This window comes from Oreochromis aureus, linkage group 22 (assembly GCF_013358895.1).
Source record: "Oreochromis aureus strain Israel breed Guangdong linkage group 22, ZZ_aureus, whole genome shotgun sequence".
NCBI classification, from domain to species: Eukaryota; Metazoa; Chordata; class Actinopteri; order Cichliformes; family Cichlidae; genus Oreochromis; species Oreochromis aureus.
Window position 1 is genome coordinate 20,768,783 of NC_052962.1, and position 22,136 is coordinate 20,790,918.

Genomic DNA, 22,136 nt, shown 5'->3' on the forward strand with positions numbered 1-22,136 from the left:
TGGCTTTGACTTCCTTTAATCATCTTAGCCAAAGCATGGCTCCCAATGTGCCTGCATGGGAACACCTGTACTGGGCCACAGCGAATGGATGGTGGTTATCATCTTAATCACCCTCCTGTTCATCATGCAATACTCGGAAATAAGCAAGCTCATTTATGCTGATCAAGAGAATGCAAAACAAAGCAAGCAAGCTGAACTTTAATGCAAATGACTGAAAATGTAGTCTTAGTGTCAGCTGTTTATCTTTATCATTTGAATCCATCCAAAGGTCTAGTTTGCACACATCCCACATTAGGGGAGAAACAAACAGCACGGCAGGTAAAAGATACAGAATGCATGCAAAACTGGAGAAAATGTTTAAATAAGAGCCGGAGCTGCTATAAGCTGTGGAAATATTCAGTAAAATGTGGCGCTGTATGTGCAGGGATTTAAAGCCCCGCCCCCTGCGTTATTTTACTTTTTTTAATGATAAATAATTTGCAAGCAATAAATAAGTAAGTAAAAGTATAAGTTATTTGAATGCTTTTTAAATTATTATAAACAGGCTTTTGTGTATGTGCATCAGGTGGCCATTAGCCACAAAATGACTTATAAAACAATTACTTCTATATGTTTATAGACCATTATAAAACATTAATAAACATTAATAAGCACATAGGTGGTATTAAATACAGTGAGGTTATGTTTAATTTGATATATTCTTTAGTAAACGAACAACTTGAAGCTACAGTTTTTAAATGCTAATCGCCATTCAGGTGCCGGGCTCCTGTTGCCAGGAAACCGTGGCTTCCCATTGGCCGCTGCCGCACCACGTGACGCAGAGCCTTGACGTCACGCCAAGCGGCTGTGGGGCTAAGCAGAGTGTGTACAGCGGCTCGGGAAAAGAGCTTGGTGGAGTTTGGACTGCGAGCACCCGGGAAACTCCAGCTCACCTACCGCACAGCTCTGCTTCCTCTGAAACGTTTACTGTCCTCGCACTATTAATGGACTCCTAAAGTGACTCCTAACGAACCCTCCACAGCAACTTAAAAGCGAGGTAAGCTGTCGCTGATGTTGTGTTCGTCTCTTCCTTCGCAGTTTGCCCGCTTCCTCATACTTTGTTTCCCACCCCCTCCCCAGTTTTCCCTCCCCGCAGCTCAGGTGAGATGACTTTACAGGCTGAAGAAGTGTCCTTGTACCGCTTCCAAAGCGCTTGCTTCCACTTTTATCGCTTGGCTTAAATTATCAAAACAAGCAGCCTTTTTTGCACATGTTTTTCTTCCATAACTTTGCAGTTGCAGAGGTATTTCGCGACGCTAGTAGCGGATAAAGCTTTACCTACATTTCTAATCGGATGAAGGTGCTTCTTCTTGTCCTACGTGAGCCCCTGAGAGGAGGAGTAGGAGAAGAGAGGAAGTGTTCGTTTTCATTCTTTGCACTCTCCATTTCATTGAAGCAGGAGTGAGAACAGGAAGTGAAAAAAGAAGGGAGTCCTGCTACCACACAAGGCTGAGTGAAGCAGGGTATCTCATTTCAGCAAATGCACATCAGTTAGCCAGTGGATTAAAGCAGGGCAAGGGTAGCTTTACTGGACTGGTGGTGCTGCTTCACCTTTGTCAGGTGAGTGGGGAATCTGCTTTCTGCAGAGTTTCTGGTTAAAATGTGGGGTGTCTGGTCAGTGTACTAATAAGCTGTTGGAGGAAGATCCAGAAGGAAAACGCACAAAAAGGAAAGCCACTGAGAAATCAGCAGAAAGCGTTTCAAATATTTGCAGGCTGCTGCTTCTCTTATCTGAGAGTCTGTTGCTTTTTGCTTGTGTTTAGTATAGTTACATGCACTGCAGACCACGCGTAAGCCTGCTTGGTCTGCATATACTCTATTCTTGGCACGTCTCTATTAGCTTAAATAACAGAAGTCTTTAGAATAAACAAGCTTAACCTGACAAAAATCATGTTTTGTTTTTTTGTTTTTTTTATAGACCATACATAAAACATCTCACTTTCCCTGAGGTTGAGATAAAGTAATTATTACATTTAATGCAAGTTAAACAAGTACAGATTGATTAATTTGGTTAGCTCGTTACAAAAAAGCTGAATATTTTTGCAGTTTAATACCAATCAGTCATTTCTTGGTGCCCATCATGTGAAGATTTCCTCCCAACATCATGTAGAGTAAATAATTAATATATAAAATATTGACTCTGTTGGTTTCAGGTTTCCATGAGACAGACCAGCAGCTAATGTAGGATTAAACTGACTGAAGCTGTATCTCTAAGTAGCTCCTCCACACCTCGGTTGAACTCGTGCAAATTTCTTTCTTTCTTTTTTAAGGCGTCTTTTTGGTTTCATTTTTGGATGTAAACACTGGGGCGCATTACGGTTGAGTTTCCTCTGATGGTTCCAGTGAAGTGGCCACGAGGGGATCACACAGGGAGGTGGTGTGAGGAGGAAACATTAACGGAAATAAATCCGAGAGCTGCTGAAGTTCAGTGGTCCAGAAGAAATGGGAGAAAGGAGGTTCAGTCGCATGCAAAGAAAACAGAAAACACACTCGCACATGAAACCTCTGGCTTCCAGACTTCTGATTCGATTTTAGTAATTCAACAGCTTGAGCAGCCAATACAGCATAACAAGATAATTGAAAGACCTGTGGAGGGTGGAGTCGAGATAATGGCCCCCTTGGTGTCAAAAGCTTTCAGGATGCTGACAGATGTGTGCTAAATTTGAACAGATGTTCTATTTTCGCCGGCGTGGGTGTCTTCTCAGTTTGTTTTGGGCCAGACTGACCGCACTAGCAGCCTGGCCTGTAGTTAGGCTTGTCTGAGCAGCAGTCGGCGCCCCTTTGAATTGAATTACACTTTTTTAGAGAGAGTAGACTGGGGGGGGGTAAAAGCAAAAGTGAAGGAGAGAGCTGGAGATAACACGTGAGAGAAGAAACAGATTCCGGCCTGTCACACGGACTGTGTTTTGGATAGAAAGCCACATTTCTGGCGTGCTGCGCAGCAGATATCTCTGACTGAGAGGGGTGGGAGTTGTTTAGTCATCCGATAGATTGACATTTCCATCTCTGTAGCCTTTTGTCTTTACAACAGGCTGTTTCAGGGAGAGACTCACATTTAGAGACTCGGTGCAAAAATAAGCCTCCCTCTCATGCAATCAGTGGCATTTTGCTGTGAGTGTGTGATGGCGTTTGTCCGTTCTGCAGCTCTGCCTCCTTTGGAGTTGTTGTCAGAGACGCTTCTTTTTTTCTACTTTTTTTGTTTTTATCTTGTTCTCATTCGCTCCCTCATAATGGCTTCGGTGTCATGATTGTGGTTTTCTGCAGCGCCTTGACGCACAACGCTGTCTCACAATGGGAGCTCATGTGCGCTGAATTATGATGAAGTTGTTGCCGTGGGTTTCTCAAATGCAGGATGGATGTGTGTGTTTTGTTTTTTATTTCTCTATAGCATTTGGAACAGGGAAGAAGTCGTTTTTGACATTAGAGAGCAAAGTGCACATTAAGCATATGTCGAACGCCAAAAGGTTAGTCGTGCGAGCATGAAGTTACAGCTAGAGGAGCAGATGGATTAACTGTCTGTTCTGTATATCCATTAATACAACTGTGGATATTTTTGAGCTAGGCGCATAAATTTGGTTTTATTTTATTTACTTATTTATTTTCTGGGGATTTACCAATAGATTGGGTGAATATTGGCTCCCTTGTCTAATATGTATCCTTAAAAAAAGGTTATTTCACATCAGTTTTGTGCTTACTGAGTTTTTAAAGATTGTGGCAGAAGGACTTTCTTTTGTTTACATGAACAAATGAGAAAACAAAATGGTTATTTAAAACACCAGCATCATCCCAGACTTTCACAGTCAGAGGCTGGAGCTCCTTCAGAGAGATAATGATGATGTTTTCCCCCGTGATGAAATGACACACAGGTAGTAATAAAGGCATTGTTAGGATAAACACAAACAATAGGGGGTGTTAGAAGACAGAAGTGGCTAACTTTAAAACTTTAAAGCTGTTGCTCACACTGAAGGTTAGTCGCTAGGCTCAGGTTACCCTGGAAACCCTCTGATGTATTTATATATCTTGTAACAAGTCAATCACCAGTATCCTGTCATCGTCAGTGGCTTCATTTATGCGTCTCAGAGTGGAGAAAAGCGTTTCATTATTTTCTTGGAGTTGAATGTTGTTTCAGCATTTTCTGGTTGCCACGTTGCTGCGAATCACTTCCTGTGTGGATGCAGAGCTTCAGTTTTTGTTTTAAGAGTAATTTGAGTTTCTGTCTTGGTTTTAATTTGAAACTATTTGAAACTTTTACATTTTATGCAGCGAGTGATTGTTTTCATGTACTCTGAATCATTTCTCCTTTAATTGTTTAGCTTTAAACAAACAAACAAACAAACAAAAAATGATTAAGGGTCTGCGTGTTTTGACCAGTCGTCTATAAATATGCAGTTTGGGATCATGTCACCAAGAAAATCAGGAAGTGATCAAATCTGAGAATCCAAAGCCAGAACATTTCAGTTGAGTAGTCATCGATTCAGCTCTGGATGATGTTTCACATGTAATTGGGTTGATTAAGTTTACCAACCTGCTTTGACTTTAAGTTGTTTCACTTTTCACCTAAACCTTTAGAGTTGTTGTAGTACTAAGTTACTACAACTGAGTTTCACTGTTGGTCTGTGCATCCTGTCTCACCGACAGAAACCCAGTGAAACCTCGTTCACATCCTCAGACTGTGTTGGATAATCAGCAGTCCCACTCTGACCTTACGCTAAATAACACGGCAGATAGAGTTGCTCGGAGACATTCAAGGAGCTGCTAAGGCATGCTGCACCGAACAGGCGTCGTCACTTGTAACGTGAGTGTGTGTGCTCCCAGAGCTATGCCGGGCTGCAGCAGATATCCGATGTGCTTTGAGATGTTCAGGATCATCAGGCATCTGATCGCTGATGGACGGTGGCCAGAAGATGTTTATATTTATGTGTTTTAACCTTCGACATGTGTGAAACCTCACTTTTCCAGCTGCATGAGACTACCTATGATGCTTCAGTGTGTCTTTGTGCTTCATTTCTCCCATAAAAAATGCAGGAGTTTGTCAGCTTTGCACTTCACTCCGCTGGAATAACTCTGAAGTTCATCTATAACTAAAACTTCGCTTGTAAATAAGGCTTTCAAGGCCTTGTTGTTTGCTTTCATACTTCATTTTCATGCACCAAACGTCAGTCAAGTTGAACTCAACAAAGCAAACTGGCAGTGAGGATGAAATGAATTTAATAGAAACAGAAAGGACGTGAGATGAAGAACATTTTAAAGCTGCCAGCTGCTTGAACCTCGTCCAGTATTTCCCTTTCATTTGGAATATGTGTCGCAGCCTCCTCTTGGCACGTCTCCTGCAGAAATAAGACAGTTTATTAGTTCTTTGTTTTGTTTTTTCTCCAAGCAAAATCAGTCACTTCTGCACTATGATTTTTGCCTCATGCTTCATCAACTCACCTGGTAACATCTTTGATCATTTATCCATTAAAGTGGTGGATTTACCTGCTACTTACCATGGACTGCCCTGAATTTTGGAATATGAAAGCACTTTAAAAAAAACCCACCAAAAATAACATGGGGACAAAAATCTATGATTTTCAGGTTTGAAGGTCATATTAAAGCCTAGAAGGCGGCATATATAAGAGTTTTAAAGAGTTAGCCACAATCATCTGATCACAAATTCTTTCAAACGCAGATGAAGTGGAAGAAAACTGCAGATAAGCTACTCAAAGACGAAAGAGGCTGGTTGTGACGTCGGTTTGCTGTTGCATAAACCGAGCCTCTGCGGGCGTTCATATGTGTCCTCGTCTAATCTGAGATGGTAAAAGTGTCATTTTTAAAATCTTATCACAGCTGAGATGAAACAAACTTTTGAATTGGGGGTGGAGATCGGATTGCAGACCCCGTAGGTCTAATAATTGCTTGCTTGTTAGGTCGAGGATAGCCGCCCTCAGCTGCAGCGCGGTCACAGATGCATCATATTTCATTATGAATGTGTCATTCATAAACTGCCTATCTGCGATCGTGTCTCTTTTGGCCTGTCGCGCTCTCCGTTGACCTCCTCAGCTCTCTGTTCTTGGATTATCTGTTGGACTGTGGGGTTAAGATTTACCTGCAGGATATAAATGGAGCCTTGTGGCTGTTGCGTAAGTGGGCAATAAGATGTTCTGGGACGAATGCCGTGTGGAGGCCCTTTGAGTCAAACAGCACGAATGAGTCAACTGTAGTACAGTGTGAAGAGCTGTCTGCATACTTGGGCTGTGCAATTTATTGGATTTTGTTTTCAAGACTATAAAAAGATAAAACGGGGATTGTGGTGATGCTCAAATCCATCTTTACAGCAGCGGCTTTTGACTTTCTCTAAAAACTAAGCCCACTTGCTGTCAGACTGATGCATTTTAAGCATGTTAAGATCTATTTTATGCCGAAAAAAAGGTTAAATATGTGCATGGTGCTTCCAGTGAGACAGTCAGTAATCATCTTATAGAATCGTGATCTCAATGCTGACCAATTAAAACCAAATAATTTTGATTGTTGCCACCTGCACAATTAGTTTAGCTTTTTGTTGTTGTTTTTTTTAAGCTCCTCATATTGTTTTTGCCTGTCATACACACTAATCGGATACAGACTTTAAAACCACAGACAGAAGTGAATAATCTATGCCATGTCCTTATGGGAAACCTTTGACCTGTGACTCTCTGCAGTTTTGCATCGGTTGGTATATTGGAGTTGTTTCGTTTTCTTGCCATCAGTTTGAAAAACTGCGGCACAAAAAGAACCATCCAGAAAAATCATAGGAGAAAATGACTTGTGGTTACATTTCTAGAGATGCACGTCAGGTCATGGTGTAAGATTTCAGAGGAGCTGGTGGTTACGACATACCGATCTACGTTTATTGTTCAGTTATTAGAAAGTGATCTCCAGATTGATTAGTAACACAAAACAATAACTTCAAGCTGAAATGCTTTGATTACAAGAAGTAAAAACTGTTTATAAGCAACATTAAGTATTGTATCTTGTAAGTATGTAAGTACTGAATCTTGCTTTACTACATGCGGTTGATTTCGGTGTAGTTCTTGGTGGATTTAAAGATGGATTTTCTCTTCTCTTGGCTTTGATCCTCCTGTTGGTGCCGCTGATGATGTTGGTGCTGCAGGTGTGCAGTTTGTTTGTTGGGCTGGTTTTGGAGTTAAATCTGCCTGGAGGCCCAGCAGGTGTATCCTGTCTTCTGCTAAAGACCTCAAACCCCGAACACTAAAGGTCATGGTGACTGTGTGTGTATCGTCAACGCTGCACTGAAAGAGACAGCCTGTTCTGGAGAGCTTCACTAACACCTGTGCAGGCTGAGGTCAGCGGCTCTATCTCAGGCCCGTTCCCCCCTCCTAGCGTTAGACTAGCGTCACACTCTTGTGCTGACCTTACGAGATGGTTGAGGGAGAGCTCGGCTAAACCGCAAGATCCGTCTACTTGTCAAAGCATTAGTTATGTAACGGTGTCATCGCTGGTCCGCCTGCAGCACCAGGTAAGAGCCTTACCGGTTAATTGTAGGCAGTGATCTCACAGAGCTAGAAATAGCGGAGTTCTTAGGGTGACTGGCTGAAGAGATGTTCAGCTTTCGTCCCATCAGTATTTCTTATAAAATACACACAGACCTTCAACCAAGAGCCTCTCCTCTCGACGGTCTCAGAGGGCTGCATGAACTGTGCATGATAGCGGGAGAGAGCCATCCATGCCTGCATGATAGTGGGAGAGAGAGAGCCATCCATGCCTGAATCAAAAACACATCATTAATGGCAAACCTGCTGCAGCTAAGCTTTAATTTAAGTTGGATTTAATTAGATCTGATTAACTGAGGGAGACGGGGGTCAGAGCAAAAGGTTAATGTAACATTAGCCATGTTTACATGTGCAAAATTTCTTCAATCTCATTAAAGCTCAGGTCAGAACTTCACTGTTTACACGAACCCTAAATAAAATGATCGTGGCCCATCATGACGTGCGTTTACTTGCGAAATAAATCGTTTTGACATCAGAATTTTCTAACCATCCGGAAATAGAAGAAGAAGTTGATGCCTGATATTAAACAAACACCGCTGTTTGGATTTCTCTGGCTAATGTAGCTCCTGCAGTTAAAATTTAGTGCCACAAAGATGGTTTCTAATGTGCTTTCAGATGCTTGTGAGCAAATAATGATGGTAGTAAAGTGGGTTTGTTTGCAGCTGTAACTCCTGTGGTTACCCATAATAGCAGGGTGGTGTTTAAATGGCTTCACACATCATCATAGGAGTAATACTGTGCCTTGCTAAATACTTAGAATACCATTATGTGCTTAAATCTGTCATGTAGTTTTATACATATGTTTGAACGAAATAGTTTGTTAGTTTTTTATGAGCGGTAATAAAAAGAAGAGGAAAACATTCGCTCTAATTCGCCTGTGTTTACTTACCAATTAAACTGTAAATCATCTCATCAGTCACAGATTACCATGGAGAGAAAAGAAAAGCTCAGAGGAGATGCAAACTAGACATAGATAAACCTAAAGTTAAGTTTTTATTATATTAATTATTTGGCTCGCAATAAGTGTGCAACCCGGCTCTGTGAGACAAATGTGCAAATACAAATTAGACTGGAACAAAGGGGATTGGAGCATTAATTCATAGCCTCAAAGCATGCAAACGGTCTAATTTTTCAGCGCTGCTGTGTCTTCATCAGCCTTTGTGCCATTCAAAGTTTAGTCTGATTGAGCTGCTTTTCGCTGGAAGATGTGGTGAAATCACTGATTTAATGAGTCTGAGAACTCTTTATCATCATCATCATCACTTCATTTCTAAAGGACTTAAAAACCCCAACATAACAACTGACCAAAGTGATGTATAAAAATGAGAGAACCAGATTAAAACAATAAATCAGCTATAAGTTAATTCATAAAAGCTAGTGAATATTTGAAATGGTACAGGTACATACAAAGGGCCAGAGTATAAGACAATGAGAGATGGAACCTGTCTGACCTCCAACAGCAGCTCAATCCACATTTTAGGATCCAAAACTGCAAAGGCTCTGTGTCCTCTGGATTTATAAAATATCTTTGGGACAGTCAAAAGCATCTGGTTAGCTGATCTAAGAGCACACAATGGCGTGTAAAGGTGAAGAAGCTCAGACAAATCAGAAAGGTTCAAGACCATTAAGTTATGTGCTCTCGTTTGCTTGTACCAGTTAAAAGTTGTGCAGCAGCTTTTTGTACCAGCTGTGAGAAGGAGGCCTGGCTAATTCCAATCAAAAGAGAGTTAAAATAATCCAGCCAAGAGGCATGGAGAGAGGCATTGAAATTTGATAGCCACCTCATCTGAAAGATAGACGACTTAACCACAGTGTTGACATATGACTCAAGTTTTATACTTAGATTAGTGATGCTGGATTTTTTTTATGTGGGGCCAAAGAAGAAAAGTCAAAGGTAGGGATCCAGCTGGAGCCACTGGATTTAAAAACGATGACCTCAGTCTTTTTTCTGTAAAAATTACGGAAATTCAGCGCTGTCCATCCCCTGATGTCATCGAGACAATCAAGAAAATGCTGAACAGAACCACTATGTTTTAAAGGAAAATAGATTTGACAGTCATCAGCATATAAATGAACACTTTCAAAATTTTATAAAAAGCCTTCAGCTGGGTGTAAATAGCTTTTTCCTAAGGTTACTTGGAGATCGGCCTAATGTCTTTCAGTGATGAGGATGTACAGATCCTGAACAAGGAGGAACGCTGATTTGAGTTGAGTTGCCAGTTTTATCTCTGCTATATCAGTTTATTCTTGTGTGATTATTTCAGCTCTTTAACGGTATGTACGGAAAATTAGGAACGATAAGCACGTTTTTTTGTAGAGTGAAAATAATCTTAAAAGCAACACATAAACATATTTAAACTGTCAACATGCTTTAATCCACCTCTGCTGTTTCCTTTTTTTGTAAAGCCATTAAGGGCAATACTAATTAACCTTCCCCCTCTGGTTTAAAGTAATGGCGAGAGGACGGTATTAGCTGGCTCAGTTCCTCCATATTAATGTTTAAACAGCGAGGCTGGAGGGACACTGTGTGATTAGGACCGCAGCTAAAAGCAAGCAAACTAACAAGCCATCAGTCGTTGTAGGAAGTGCCGTTTTACTCTTTTCTGAGTAATAATGTTTTTTTTGTTTATTTGGGCCCACTCACAGCGATAAACAGGAATGATTGCAGGGTCATTCGTCATGACTACGCAGGACCAAATAATCAAAAAAATGTACCCGAATCCATCGAGCAATTAAAATGCAGATTTGAGGCTGTGGTGGCACCAGTCAACGCATCAGATAAAGGATGAGTTTATGAATGAAGTGAAGGTGTCAGAAAATGTAGGAGAAAAATAAATGTTCAGAAAGGCAGATAAGCTAAATGCTTATATAAAAGATAAGCTTTTTGTCACAGTCGAACTGAAGGAAAAAACAAAATAAGGAGCAGCTAAACTAGAAGTCAAACTTAGCAGAAGTGCAATATATATTTCAGTAACATGCAATACTTTTTCATACCACAGTCAATTCATAAGTTACTGTTTAATACTTGAAAGTACTTTACATATTGTCCCCTTACCTCCTACCTCAGTGTTTATATATTTGTAAACATATCTGAATTTATTTGGCTTTGACTCTAATCTCTGCACAAGATTTCTGTGTCCACAGTGTATGTGTACAAATGGCAAATAAAATATTTTATCTTCATCTTATCTTTTTAAGCTGAAACTAAACTAAACCAGAGGCTTGGTCACACATACGTAACAGAAGCTGTGTTTTTGTATGTTAGGCATAAAAATGTATTTTGGATGTGATAAGATTTCTTATGAAGATGGATTTTAAATGTGGGGTTCAAAGACACTTGGGGGTCTGGAATTCATAGCCGGAAATGATTTGATGTCATAAAACTGATGGGGGACTGTTTAGACTATTAATGGGTACTACTGGTTATTCGTAACATTGATTGCCTTCAAGTTCAAACTTGGATCATCTATTCACTCTGTTTGCAGTTGTCTTAGCAATCCTGGGTATGCAGAACTTGCTTTTTAGTCCTAAGCTGTAAATACTGTGTTATCTTTTCTTGGACGATAAAATGACTGTAAAGGAATAACTACTTCTTGCAGGGCAACCATCCACTAGGGGGCATGATTCTTTGGGGTTGTACGGAAGTGAACTAACAAAATTAGCCTTTCAGCATCGATGTTTCTAATTTTAGAGATATTGCGCTCTGATTCTTACATGTGAATCAGTAACATGATGTGAGGTTTTTCTTTTTGCTCTAAATGCAGTGAACAAGTGGCAAAATAAGCTGATATGTTTTTTGCAGGCTCAATAATTTATGAACTGACACCCTGAAGGTTTAATTTCATAAACTTTCAGTAACTTTTAGTATTCTGTCTAGGACTATTAAAGCTTACTAGAGGTATGATAATTAACAGACGTGCCTGAAAAAGGAGAACCATGAAGGTCACCAGACTCAATGCAGGAATCACTGAATGCCCATAGGCTGTATATTAAAGATGGTCAAATTGCCTCAAACCTGCATTCTTTTTTATATCCAGCAGGGGGCTGGAGCAGATTCCACAGAAGTCTGTGGGGAATCAGACCTAATGCTTCAGTGGGAAAGGGTTCAATCAGTATCCTCATCTTGCTTTTTTCACACTCAGTTTCACTTCACCACAAAGACATTGTGACTTCTGCCATACCTCCAGGGGCTGAGCTGAAGGATCAGCAGCAGTACAAACATAAACAAAAGCAGCTCACATTACCACTTGGTCCAGCTGTTTTTGCCCTCATGTAACTATACACAGCTAATGTGCTCTGTTACTTGTACAACAAACACTGGTAAAATTCTGTGTAGCACACACAGACTACCAATTTTCTACAAAACCATGCGGTCCACAGCAGGCTGTAGTCTGCTTGTTAAACAAGCAAAAAGCAGCATTCCTTAAAATCTGGTTTAAAAAGAGTTAAAAAAAAAACAAAAAAAAACATATAACGTCATCCTGCAGATACCAGCAGAATCCTGAGCAGTGTAATGTTTAGGGAACGGTGTTCTCAGATTAGTGTGTGTCTTTAATGGGTTTATGAAAGGATAAAGCCCCCCTCTCTGTCCATACATCAGCTATACCCTTCAGCTCCAGACTGTTTGCTTCTGTCTAATTTAAAGGCACAGACTTGTTTCCCTGTCTGTACATCCACCATGAACTCGGAGACCCCCTCCCCTCTGTGTAGTGTTTTGCTCCGGGATAGGTGTGTAAACAGGTGTTAATCTCTGTTTCCCGCTGCCGCAGAATGGGAGTGAACTACTGGTAAAACAGCAGGGAGCTCATCTGAGGTGGCTGCCACACTGTCTGCGCTCATTGTTTACTCTGAGTTAATTAAAGGATTATAGCCGGCTGTTTATGGAACATGTGTGAGTGTGAAATAAAAGAAGACGAAATTGGATTTAAGAAAAACCAATAAAAACACAGACTGTTTAATTCAAGCGCGCATACACTTTCACACTTGCTGCAGGATTATTTGAACTACTGTCACTGCTAAATGAACTGATGAGGGTTAAATCTGTTTCCTGCCTTTTTAAAAAATTGTTCTTTTTTCTGTAGCAGAAGTTTGACTTAATCCTACGTTCATTTTTTTTAGCGCTAAGACCTCATGCTGTTTCCACAGTGTGCATGAAGCTCTGTTAATGAATTAATGGATCAGCTAAATGAGCAGAAAACTGTCTACATACATGATGATGATTAAGAAACTGAAGACCGTACCTGTATGTTTCACTCAAGAGCTTACAATAGACTAAAGTGTAGTTATTGTGAGGTAATAAGTTCACATGTGTTTATTTGTGCTACATTCTATGAGGTGACAAGTTTCATTGTTAAGATTTGGAGTAAGAAAAAAGGCAAAACCCTGAGTGTAAACGGAGAGGTCCTGGAACTTTATTACCCTTCCTGGAGCAAAGTACCTCCACCGTAATTTGCTTCGACCCGACCTGACATTGCTGATTTTATCTGTCATTATCCTCAGCTAAGCTTTTTACAGCTTCCCTCTTTCTTTAGCCTGAAGAACTCAGCAGCAAGCAAGCAAGCAGTGTGACAAGGGAGGGTGCTAAACATATTAGCGACAGGGGAAGATGATGAACTGTGTCCTCTGTTGAGTTTCCTTTCTGCACCAAATTATTAGTTATGGAGGAGTGCAACATTTGTCACACTGTGTTTATCTTACTTTCCTCAATCAAAATGAAAGAAATGCTGTCAGATGTTTTGATATCAGCTCAATAAGCCATCTCGGCTGCGATTACAGAGGATGTTGATAGCTGTGTCTGCGAATGAGCCTCAGAGTTCATGCAGGAAATGAAAGATGCATCTGCAGAGATGCATGCACAGGCAGAAAGGCATGTTATAGGTGTGGTTGTGCATCTGTCGTAGTGCTACACCATGAGAACATACGATGGTCTTGTGTTGCAGTTGCTTGTGCACAAGACGAAGCTTATGTTTTCCTTTTATCTAGTGTCTTTGCCTTTGTGTTTGTGTGTGTGTGTGTGAGATAACATTGCATTTTTCCATTTAATCAGCCACCAAATAAATGAAAAAGATAAGATCACATAAGATAAGAGAGCACGTGCTAGTTCAGCGCCACATAAGTGATTCCCCTGCAGAAAGATAAGACAGAACAGTGGAGAACATAAACAGATTTAATCAGCGACATTAATTTACTCAAAGGCATTAAATATCATTTGTAAATGGTACAAATTATTATTATTATTTGTATACTGTTTTTGTCCTTCCTATTTTTCATTCTTCTAAGATATCTTTATTTCCCATTTTCTTCCTGACCCTTGTGCTGCTCTAACATGTGAATTTTCCGGGTGTGTGGGTAGTAAAGTCTGCATCCAAGGGAAAAATTATAAATGCACATTTTACCAAAGTTTGTTTGACATTAGCAGCACGAGTAAATGTGACGTTACGATGCTAGGACATGCCAAAACTCCTTAAGGGATAGGTTTACCTTTTTTTGCTCTCATCATGCTCATTTCTGGCTGCAGCATGCACTGATAAACACAGAGGGAGACAAGCATTTAGCAGATAGTATTGGACTTTGTTTATCAGCTGATGGCAAACTCGACTCAGCGAATGAAGCTGTTGTTCTGTGGGTGATGAATGTATATTGAGCTATTCACTCACTGGTATGACAGTGCAAAACCGTTTTTCGGCTGTAATGTGTGGATTTATTGCCTTGCCTAAAAATAAAAGCTTGTGATGAATGGTTTTATGTAAATATGAGATATTTATGCAGAAAGTTAAAGTGTGAAAATGCATTAAGCGCTTTTATTCCCATTTATATCCTCTTCCCGCCTCCCGTCTTAGTAAGCCTCGAGGTCACTGCAGATGATTTTCTAACAACCTTTTAATGTCTCCTGTTTTCCGCTGTCAGCAGTCTAAAGCATCGCTGCCCTCACACCGACCACAGCCTCAACGCAAGCAGTGACCATGGGTAAACAGAACAGCAAGCTCCGTCCCGACGTCATGCAAGACCTGGTGGAGAACACGGACTTCACCGAGCACGAGATCACCGAGTGGTACAAGGGCTTCCTGCGGGACTGCCCCAGCGGCTCTCTGTCCATGGAGGAGTTCAAGAAGATCTACGCCAACTTCTTCCCTTACGGCGACGCCTCAAAGTTTGCTGAGCACGTCTTCCGCACATTTGATGCCAACGGAGACGGGACTATAGACTTCAGGGAGTTCATCATCGCCCTGAGCGTGACCTCACGTGGTCGGCTGGACCAGAAACTGAAGTGGGCGTTCAGTATGTACGACCTGGACGGGAATGGGTACATAAGCAAGGCCGAGATGCTCGAGATCGTAACGGTGGGTCCTGCTTTGTTTTTTTGTTCCTTTCTAAATTTATTTCCCTCCATCTTTCTGCTTCTCTAGCTTTATGTACCCCTCAGTCTTTTTAGAGGGAGCTGCATGCCATCATGCTCTCCTGCTCATAAAACTAGTCCTGCAGTGGAGCAATATTTTGCTCAGCCATCCATACCAGCTGCTGCATCATATCTGCTTTTGTGCTCTGAACCATTTCACTGCCCACAGCGGGGAAAGCAACGATGTGTAATTTAAGAAACCAGCAGTTCCTCTCTGCTTCCCTAAATAAGACTCGGCTGCGATGTGTGGTCCACCTTCTGATTGTCATATTGGCTCAACTCTACTTGGGACAGCTGCGCACTTCCCCATCGTTACTGTACAGGAAACAGGCTCCTCGCCTTATTGGACGAATGCTTCAGACGTCAGTCGGAGCATCACGCACGCTCTCACACAACCCAGCAATCCTGTACACATGTTGTTACATCACACGTTGCGGTGCTAAATTGAGCCGAGCACCAAAGAAGGTGTAATCCCATTCTCCAAAGTCGGTGTTGTTTATTTAAAGCGTGTGCGTAAGGTGAGATGGCGCCTATATCTGGAGGTGATCCGATACATTAGCTGTTCCACGCAGGGCGAGTTTCAATGTAGTCTGTAACATAAATTTTGCTTCTTTGTAGTAAAACTGTTTAAAAAAAAGTTATAGTCATATTATGAGGAAAAAGAAGCTTGAACTAGAGATTTTTAGCTAATCCAGTCAAAGGATGTGTTTGTCCATCCATAAATTACAAGAACTACTATGCTTTCATGACTCATCCAGTGGGAATGCTTTCTGGCCAATCAGTGGCATGCATTCTGTTGACGTCACATTTGTGGGTTGACTCGGGGGGGGGGGACCTGGTACCAGGTTCTGCCACCTCATGGCAGACCCTAAAATTCGGGCTGAGTGGGAACTAGTGGAAAAGAAGTAGCTTATGAGACGATGAAAGTAATCAGCATCTAATTTTCAGTTGCAATGCTGACAAATTCCTCATGATAACAACAAATGTTTCACTTGTTCTCCCATTAAAATCATCCCATACAAAGATGCAGGAATGAAAGGAAGGTGGGGAAACACCCCCCCACAACCCTTCAGATTTAACAAAATCTGAATTAACAAAAGTGATTTTCATATTTATTTATTTTTTACTTTTTTTCTTCTGCTCCATATATTTAACAAAACCTAAAACAATAATGTCAAAGAGTCTTTTTTTTCTTCTTTTTTTTACATGAACGCTTTTTGTTTATTTCTCTGCGGTGAAATCAGGCAGCAAAGAGTGAAAAATAAATGAAAGGACCACTCTATCTTGCTTCTTCCCTGCAGAGATAAGTTGATCAATGGGTCACTAAGATGATCTTTTTTTGTGCACTTTGCAGTTGTGCTTAATGGACTCTAAAAGTTTTCCACTGAGATATCATCTGTTTGTAATGCATTACAGCCACTCTTAGAAAGTCTGAACCTGCATAAAAGGACATTAAGGTTATTTTGTTGCTCAGTGCACGAAACAGCTTTTTATTTTTCCCTCAAAATGTACATACTGAAACTGTTTTTTTCCCCATCTGTCTTCAGGCCATTTACAAGATGGTTTCCTCTGTGATGAAGATGCCTGAGGACGAATCCACACCTGAGAAACGCACAGATAAGATTTTCAGGCAGATGGACACAAATAGAGATGGTGAGGCCTCCTTATTATCTGTTCTTATTATTTCCATATATTAATGTCAGCAAAGGATGCTCATGTTCAACATTGCAGTTTTCAAATACAAAGCTCAGCATGAGTATGTATAAGCTCTGGTAGTGGAGAGAGGACATTAAGTTTAATCAAAAGCAAGCACTTTATTGGCTGTTTGTAGTCCAAAAACTACACTAAGTAAAGAAAATCAGGAATCCAGCAGTGGGTAGGGAGAAAACACAGAAAACATGGACAACATCAATAGATGATCTGCAAGGAAAATGGGACTGTTTATACACTGAGAGCTGATGGGGAATGAAACAAAGGTGAAGGCAATCAAGACGATTGTAAAGGCAGGAAGTAAAAAGGTCGAAAGCCAAGGGGTTTAAAAAAGGTGAAACTGCACTGCTATAAGGAGGCAAACTCTAAATAAGATCTAAAGAGGAAGAAGAGCCACAGGGTTGAACAGAGGGAACTTAAAAACCCAGGAAGAGGAATTCAAAATGGGAAGTGAAACCAAATAAAAACCAAGAATTCAAAACTGACACCAGACCACTAAAACTCCATAAATTCAATAAGAAGTAAAGCCTCGTCCAGACAGGAAGTGATTCCTTCATCGCCTATCGCTTTGAAGCCAACAGAGATTCCAGACTCCAGTTGCCACGGTAACCCTGCAACCTATGCATTACCTTGCAATTGCTTATAATCTCTGCCGCCATGGGTAGACGCTTGTATCGCTCACCTTGTAGTTGAGAAGAGTTCATCTTAGGATCCGCCCACTTTGCATCGCCATTTAGTAATTATAAATGATTTCCTGTGTGGACGCAGCTTCACGATCACATTTACAAGTATGGAAACCCTCAACCTGACAGTAGCAACAACAAAAAAACTAGCAGGGCTTAAACAGCAGTGAAACTAAAGAGAAATCACGACTTAATAATAACATTAACGGTGATGTTAATAATAAAAGCAAACAAAAAAAGCTCAAAATCCACACAAAACCCTGGAATCATGACAGGATCTCCCTACAATGAGATCAGTCAGCTATGACTGTGTCTACAGCAGCCCCACCCGCCTTCTGTTCAAACCTTCTGTTTGCACGGGTTGTCTTATAAAGAGAGCCAGGTTACGACACCACCCTACACACACAACGCACATCTAAATTTTGAAGGTGCTCTTCAAATTTAGAGGAAACTGTTTCACTGGCAGCAGCAGCAGTTATCAGTCTTTTTAACTGCTTTGTTTTAAATTGCGTCATTACAGGAGAGGAGGCCTGTTACTTCATGGCTCACTGCTTTTTCCAATTTTTTTTTCAGTTTTATTGCAGCTACATTTTAAGCACAAATCCATTTTCTTGATTTTTCTGTGTCTGTCCTTAAAAACTGGCTTCCCACTCACAGTTGGTGCGGTTGTGCTTGTTGTCTCTTCCTCCTCCTTCTGCCAGCTTTTGCAGCAGTTCATGCGTTATAAAAAAAGAGCTGAAAAAAATAGTGAATATATGTGTTTATTGAAGCTGGTTTTTAAAATTGAACTATTCATATTGCAGCAGATGAGCACCTGTTAAACTCATTTATGTCTCTCACAGGTAAACTGTCCCTGGAGGAGTTCGTCGAGGGAGCGAAGAATGATCCCTCCATTGTCCGACTGCTTCAGTGTGATCCCAGCAGTGCTGGACAGTAAAACAAAAAAAAAGGACTTTTTCCACTGCAGTTTAATAGATTTAACACATTTTCAAAATCTCTCCCATCTGACACACCTGAGATTTTTCTTTTCCACATGGGGATACCTCGAGCTTTAGAGGCACATGAACGCAAACAGACACAGATTAACATGCACATGCTACAAATAGTATATAATCTTTCAGACTCCTACATGCACACACGGCTCATGCGCCTCTACGCCTGGTCAAAAACTCCAGACAAACACATGTGGGTGATCTCACATAAGGTACAGATGTAAGTCAAAAGAACTGAAATCCCATCAAAGACTTGTGAAACGCAGAGTGAAAGCTGTGCTTTCTGTCTGAGAGGACGGCCAGCGAGGATAATTCAGCACATTTGTGAGGTACTCTGAGCCAAATCAAGTTTTGGCTGTTTGTTTTCCTCCCCTTTGTTGTTATTGAACGCATTATTCCTGATGTAAAGGGAGTCATGCTGGCTTTGTTCTGTGTGACTGACTGGGTGGTTCTTTAAGTATTGCAGTGTAAATCCGTGTCAACACTGGAAAAAATGAAGTAAGTAAGTGTGGGACTTAAAGCGTTCTGAGCTTACAGTAGACTGAAGATCTGGGAATTGTAGTTTCTAACCAAAGAGTAATTGTAGATGGGGATGAAAGATGATTTTTTTTTTTGTTTATTTTTGTCTTTTGTTTTAATTTTTTTGTACATTTTGGAGGAATGTTACATGGAACCAAAACTGACTCAGATGTCTAAATGAAGGGGAATATCGTGACTACAGATTACAACCATCTGCTTCTTTGAAAGTGACTTTTCATGCCAAGTTCTGTATCCACACCCACACATACAGTATGTACACACATTAATTTTAACTACGAATACACGAACTTGGCATATGCATAGAAACCGAGCTGTGATTCTCCTTCAACTATGGTTCAACAAGTATATAATTTGAAAAACAAAGATAGATGTTATATGAATATATATAGTACGTACTTATATATTCTTTTACTCTGTGGTAACATTGTAGCAATTTGCTGCAATGGAAGAGATTCATTTTAAAATGTTGACATATAAATTATTGGAATGTGATGATGAACATTTTATTTTCTTTCACTTGACAAACATGATGTGGAAAAAAGTTGTACAGTATATTCACTCATATTTATGCTAGAGATGTTAAAAAAAAGGAGAGGACCACACATATTGCTATGCATTCAGCTTTGAATATCATCTGCTGCATTTAAAGTCTCCTACACTGACGTAAGATAATAAAATGCCGGCAGTTAAGTTTTTCCACTTCTGAGCGTCGATGTTTAAATTCCAATGAATCTTACATTTTTGCGCAAATGTGACGTCGTGTCCTGAACGTGTACTTTTTGTCTCACGTGCAAAAAATAAAAAAACAATCAATCAATTGCAAATTGATGCTGTGACAGATGTAAATGATAACGGTTGCTTAACTGACAGGTCGATGCACTGACGTTACCGTACATTACCACCTTTATTTGTAAAGCACTTTAAAACGACCACAATGGACCAAAGTGCTGTACAGAAGAATAAATAATACATGGTAAAGAACTACAACACACTAGCTCACATGAGGTATAAAATACACATTAAAAATACAAGTGAAATTAATAAAACACACAAAACATTAAAAGTAAAACAGCCATACAATAATGCAGATGAAACAAAGGTGAAATAAAGTCAGCATCTCTCAAGCAAAAGGTTTTTTAGGATTTAAAGCTGAACATGATGTAAAGGAAGTCTTCTTGTCTGGATAAATGTGATATTAAGGTGGAAAAGTAATAATAATTTGGTTAACACTTTTAACATTTCAATGAGGCAATTGGTACTACAGTCTCACATGTCATTTCAATAGCATCTTGTGGTCAAGTGCCAAATGTAGAGGAATTTTAAAAAAGGAAAAGAAAAAAACACAGTATTGTATCTGTTTATACTGTACAGCTGTGACCTGTCGAACAAAAAAAAAATAAAATCCAAAAAACTGTCATTTTGTAGATTTTGTATTGTTAACTTGCAAAATGTGTTCTGTGTAGGATGTCCATTTTGTTATTAAAATAAAGACAAAATGGGGAAAAAAGGCTTATTGTTTTTTCACTGTCCTTAATGAATATTTAATTTGAAGGCACACTATTAAGGAAGTTGACTGGAAAAATGTCTACGTCCATTAATTGTTTTGTAATTTTCTCTGCAGGCACCTCCATATGGGTTATATTTGTGATGTTATGACAGCTACAAATACATATTTCTCCACAGGATTAATTAGTTATATTTGTGGCCTTTTGACTCCTCATGCCATAGCTGTCTAATAATCCTCAACAGATTATATACAAGGCTTAAAAAAAAAAGTGGAAAACAATAATGCTGGATATCTGTACTCATATGGTCTGGGTAATGTGTTGGGAACTAAAGGATGCCATATTGTTTGATGGAAATGGAAATGACTAACCCACAGTGGGCCCCCATGTGGTTGTGTGCGTGCCTGACAATGTTGGGGCATGCTACTAATGAGTTGATGGATGATGAGAGATATCCTCCCACATCTGGATCAGGGCATTACTGAGCTCCTGGACAGTCTGAGGGGCAACCTGGTGTTGTCGGATGGACCAAAAAAATAATGTCCCAGAGGTGTTCAGCTGGATTTAGGTCAGGCAGCCTTGGGGGCCAATCAGTGTATCAATTCCCTTATCCTCCAGGAACTACCTGGATACCCTCTCCACATGAGCCCGGGCATGATACCAGTCCTGCTAATGGGTTAAGGACCTTCTAAGGTCCTTTTCAGCTCTCCTAGAGTAACCGCCTGTCTCCTGGAATTTCCTCCATGCTCTTGAGACTGTAACTTTTTCTAGAGGACTGCCGGTGCAGCCTTTGGTAGGGTCCAGGTATGGCCTCATGCTACTACTAGTAACACAGATCCTAGCCAAATACAAAGCTAGTAAAAAAAAAAAAACAAAAAAAAAAACAACAACAACAGAAAAGATGAGGAATGACAAAAATGGCCTTCATTTGTAAAACCACTCCTGTTTTGGAGGTTTGAACAGAGGGCCCTTTATCATGTTTCCACTGTGTGCAATATTTATTGGTGATGTAAAATGGGGAAACAGAATGACTCCAACCAATTTATTAGTTTTAGTGTGTGGTTTGTGTTTAGTGCTAATTGGTAAAGGTTAACATGGTGATATGCTATGAGAAAATGGCATGCTAGCATACCTGATAGGTGCCAATACTAATGCCAAAATGAAATAATTAATAGAAATTACAATGCATCATGAAATAAACTGTCACTGCAATTCATCAACAGACCCTAACATGCTGGTACCCTGCACAGCAAGTAAAGGTAAACAGATCCCAAATAAAAGACTAAAGCAGAAGACATCAGGTAGCCAGTTATCCCAGAATGCATTCTGAATTAAATCACAATGGTGGCAGAAAGTACTACAAACTATATGTGATTTTTTTGTCTTTCTATGTTACCAAATATACTTTCACGATTTGTTTTTAGGTGACAATGTAGTGGTGTGACCTTTAAATATCTCTTGGAATTGTCAAGCTAGCCATTTGCAAAAGTGCTCTGATATTTATGGAGATTCAAAGTCTTGCTGGCCTAACAGCCACCTTGCCTTGCCAACATTCGGCTGCCCAGGCGGTTGGAACTAACAATACTCACCAAGAACAGCCTGGTCCCGGCACACTGTGTTCAAGACCCCATTCACTGTAAGGACTTCTGTTAAACTGAAAGCATATTCATGAAAACTGTTCACCAAGTCACAGCAAGATCTTGAATAGCTTCTTAGCTGTTATGAAACTGCAATGAAACTCA

The 22,136-nt window shown here is 40.2% G+C and overlaps 1 protein-coding gene across 4 annotated transcripts; it reads left to right on the plus strand.

Annotated features, from left to right (window-relative positions):
• Positions 1-822: 822 nt before the first annotated feature.
• Positions 823-20,398, plus strand: ncaldb (neurocalcin delta b). 4 transcript variants are annotated; one of them, XM_039605559.1, is made up of 5 exons: positions 823-1,036; positions 1,120-1,140; positions 14,478-14,908; positions 16,512-16,617; positions 18,200-20,398. In XM_039605559.1, exons 3-5 carry the CDS (start codon positions 14,531-14,533, stop codon positions 18,292-18,294), a joined length of 579 nt encoding a protein of 192 aa, XP_039461493.1. In that variant the 5' UTR covers positions 823-1,036; positions 1,120-1,140; positions 14,478-14,530; the 3' UTR covers positions 18,295-20,398. The 4 variants fall into 4 exon arrangements, with proteins under 4 accessions (XP_039461493.1, XP_031598453.1, XP_031598446.1 ...); XM_031742593.2 differs by lacking the exon at positions 1,120-1,140; XM_031742586.2 differs by lacking the exon at positions 1,120-1,140 and having other exon boundaries at positions 824-1,036; positions 14,475-14,908.
• Positions 20,399-22,136: the final 1,738 nt, after the last annotated feature.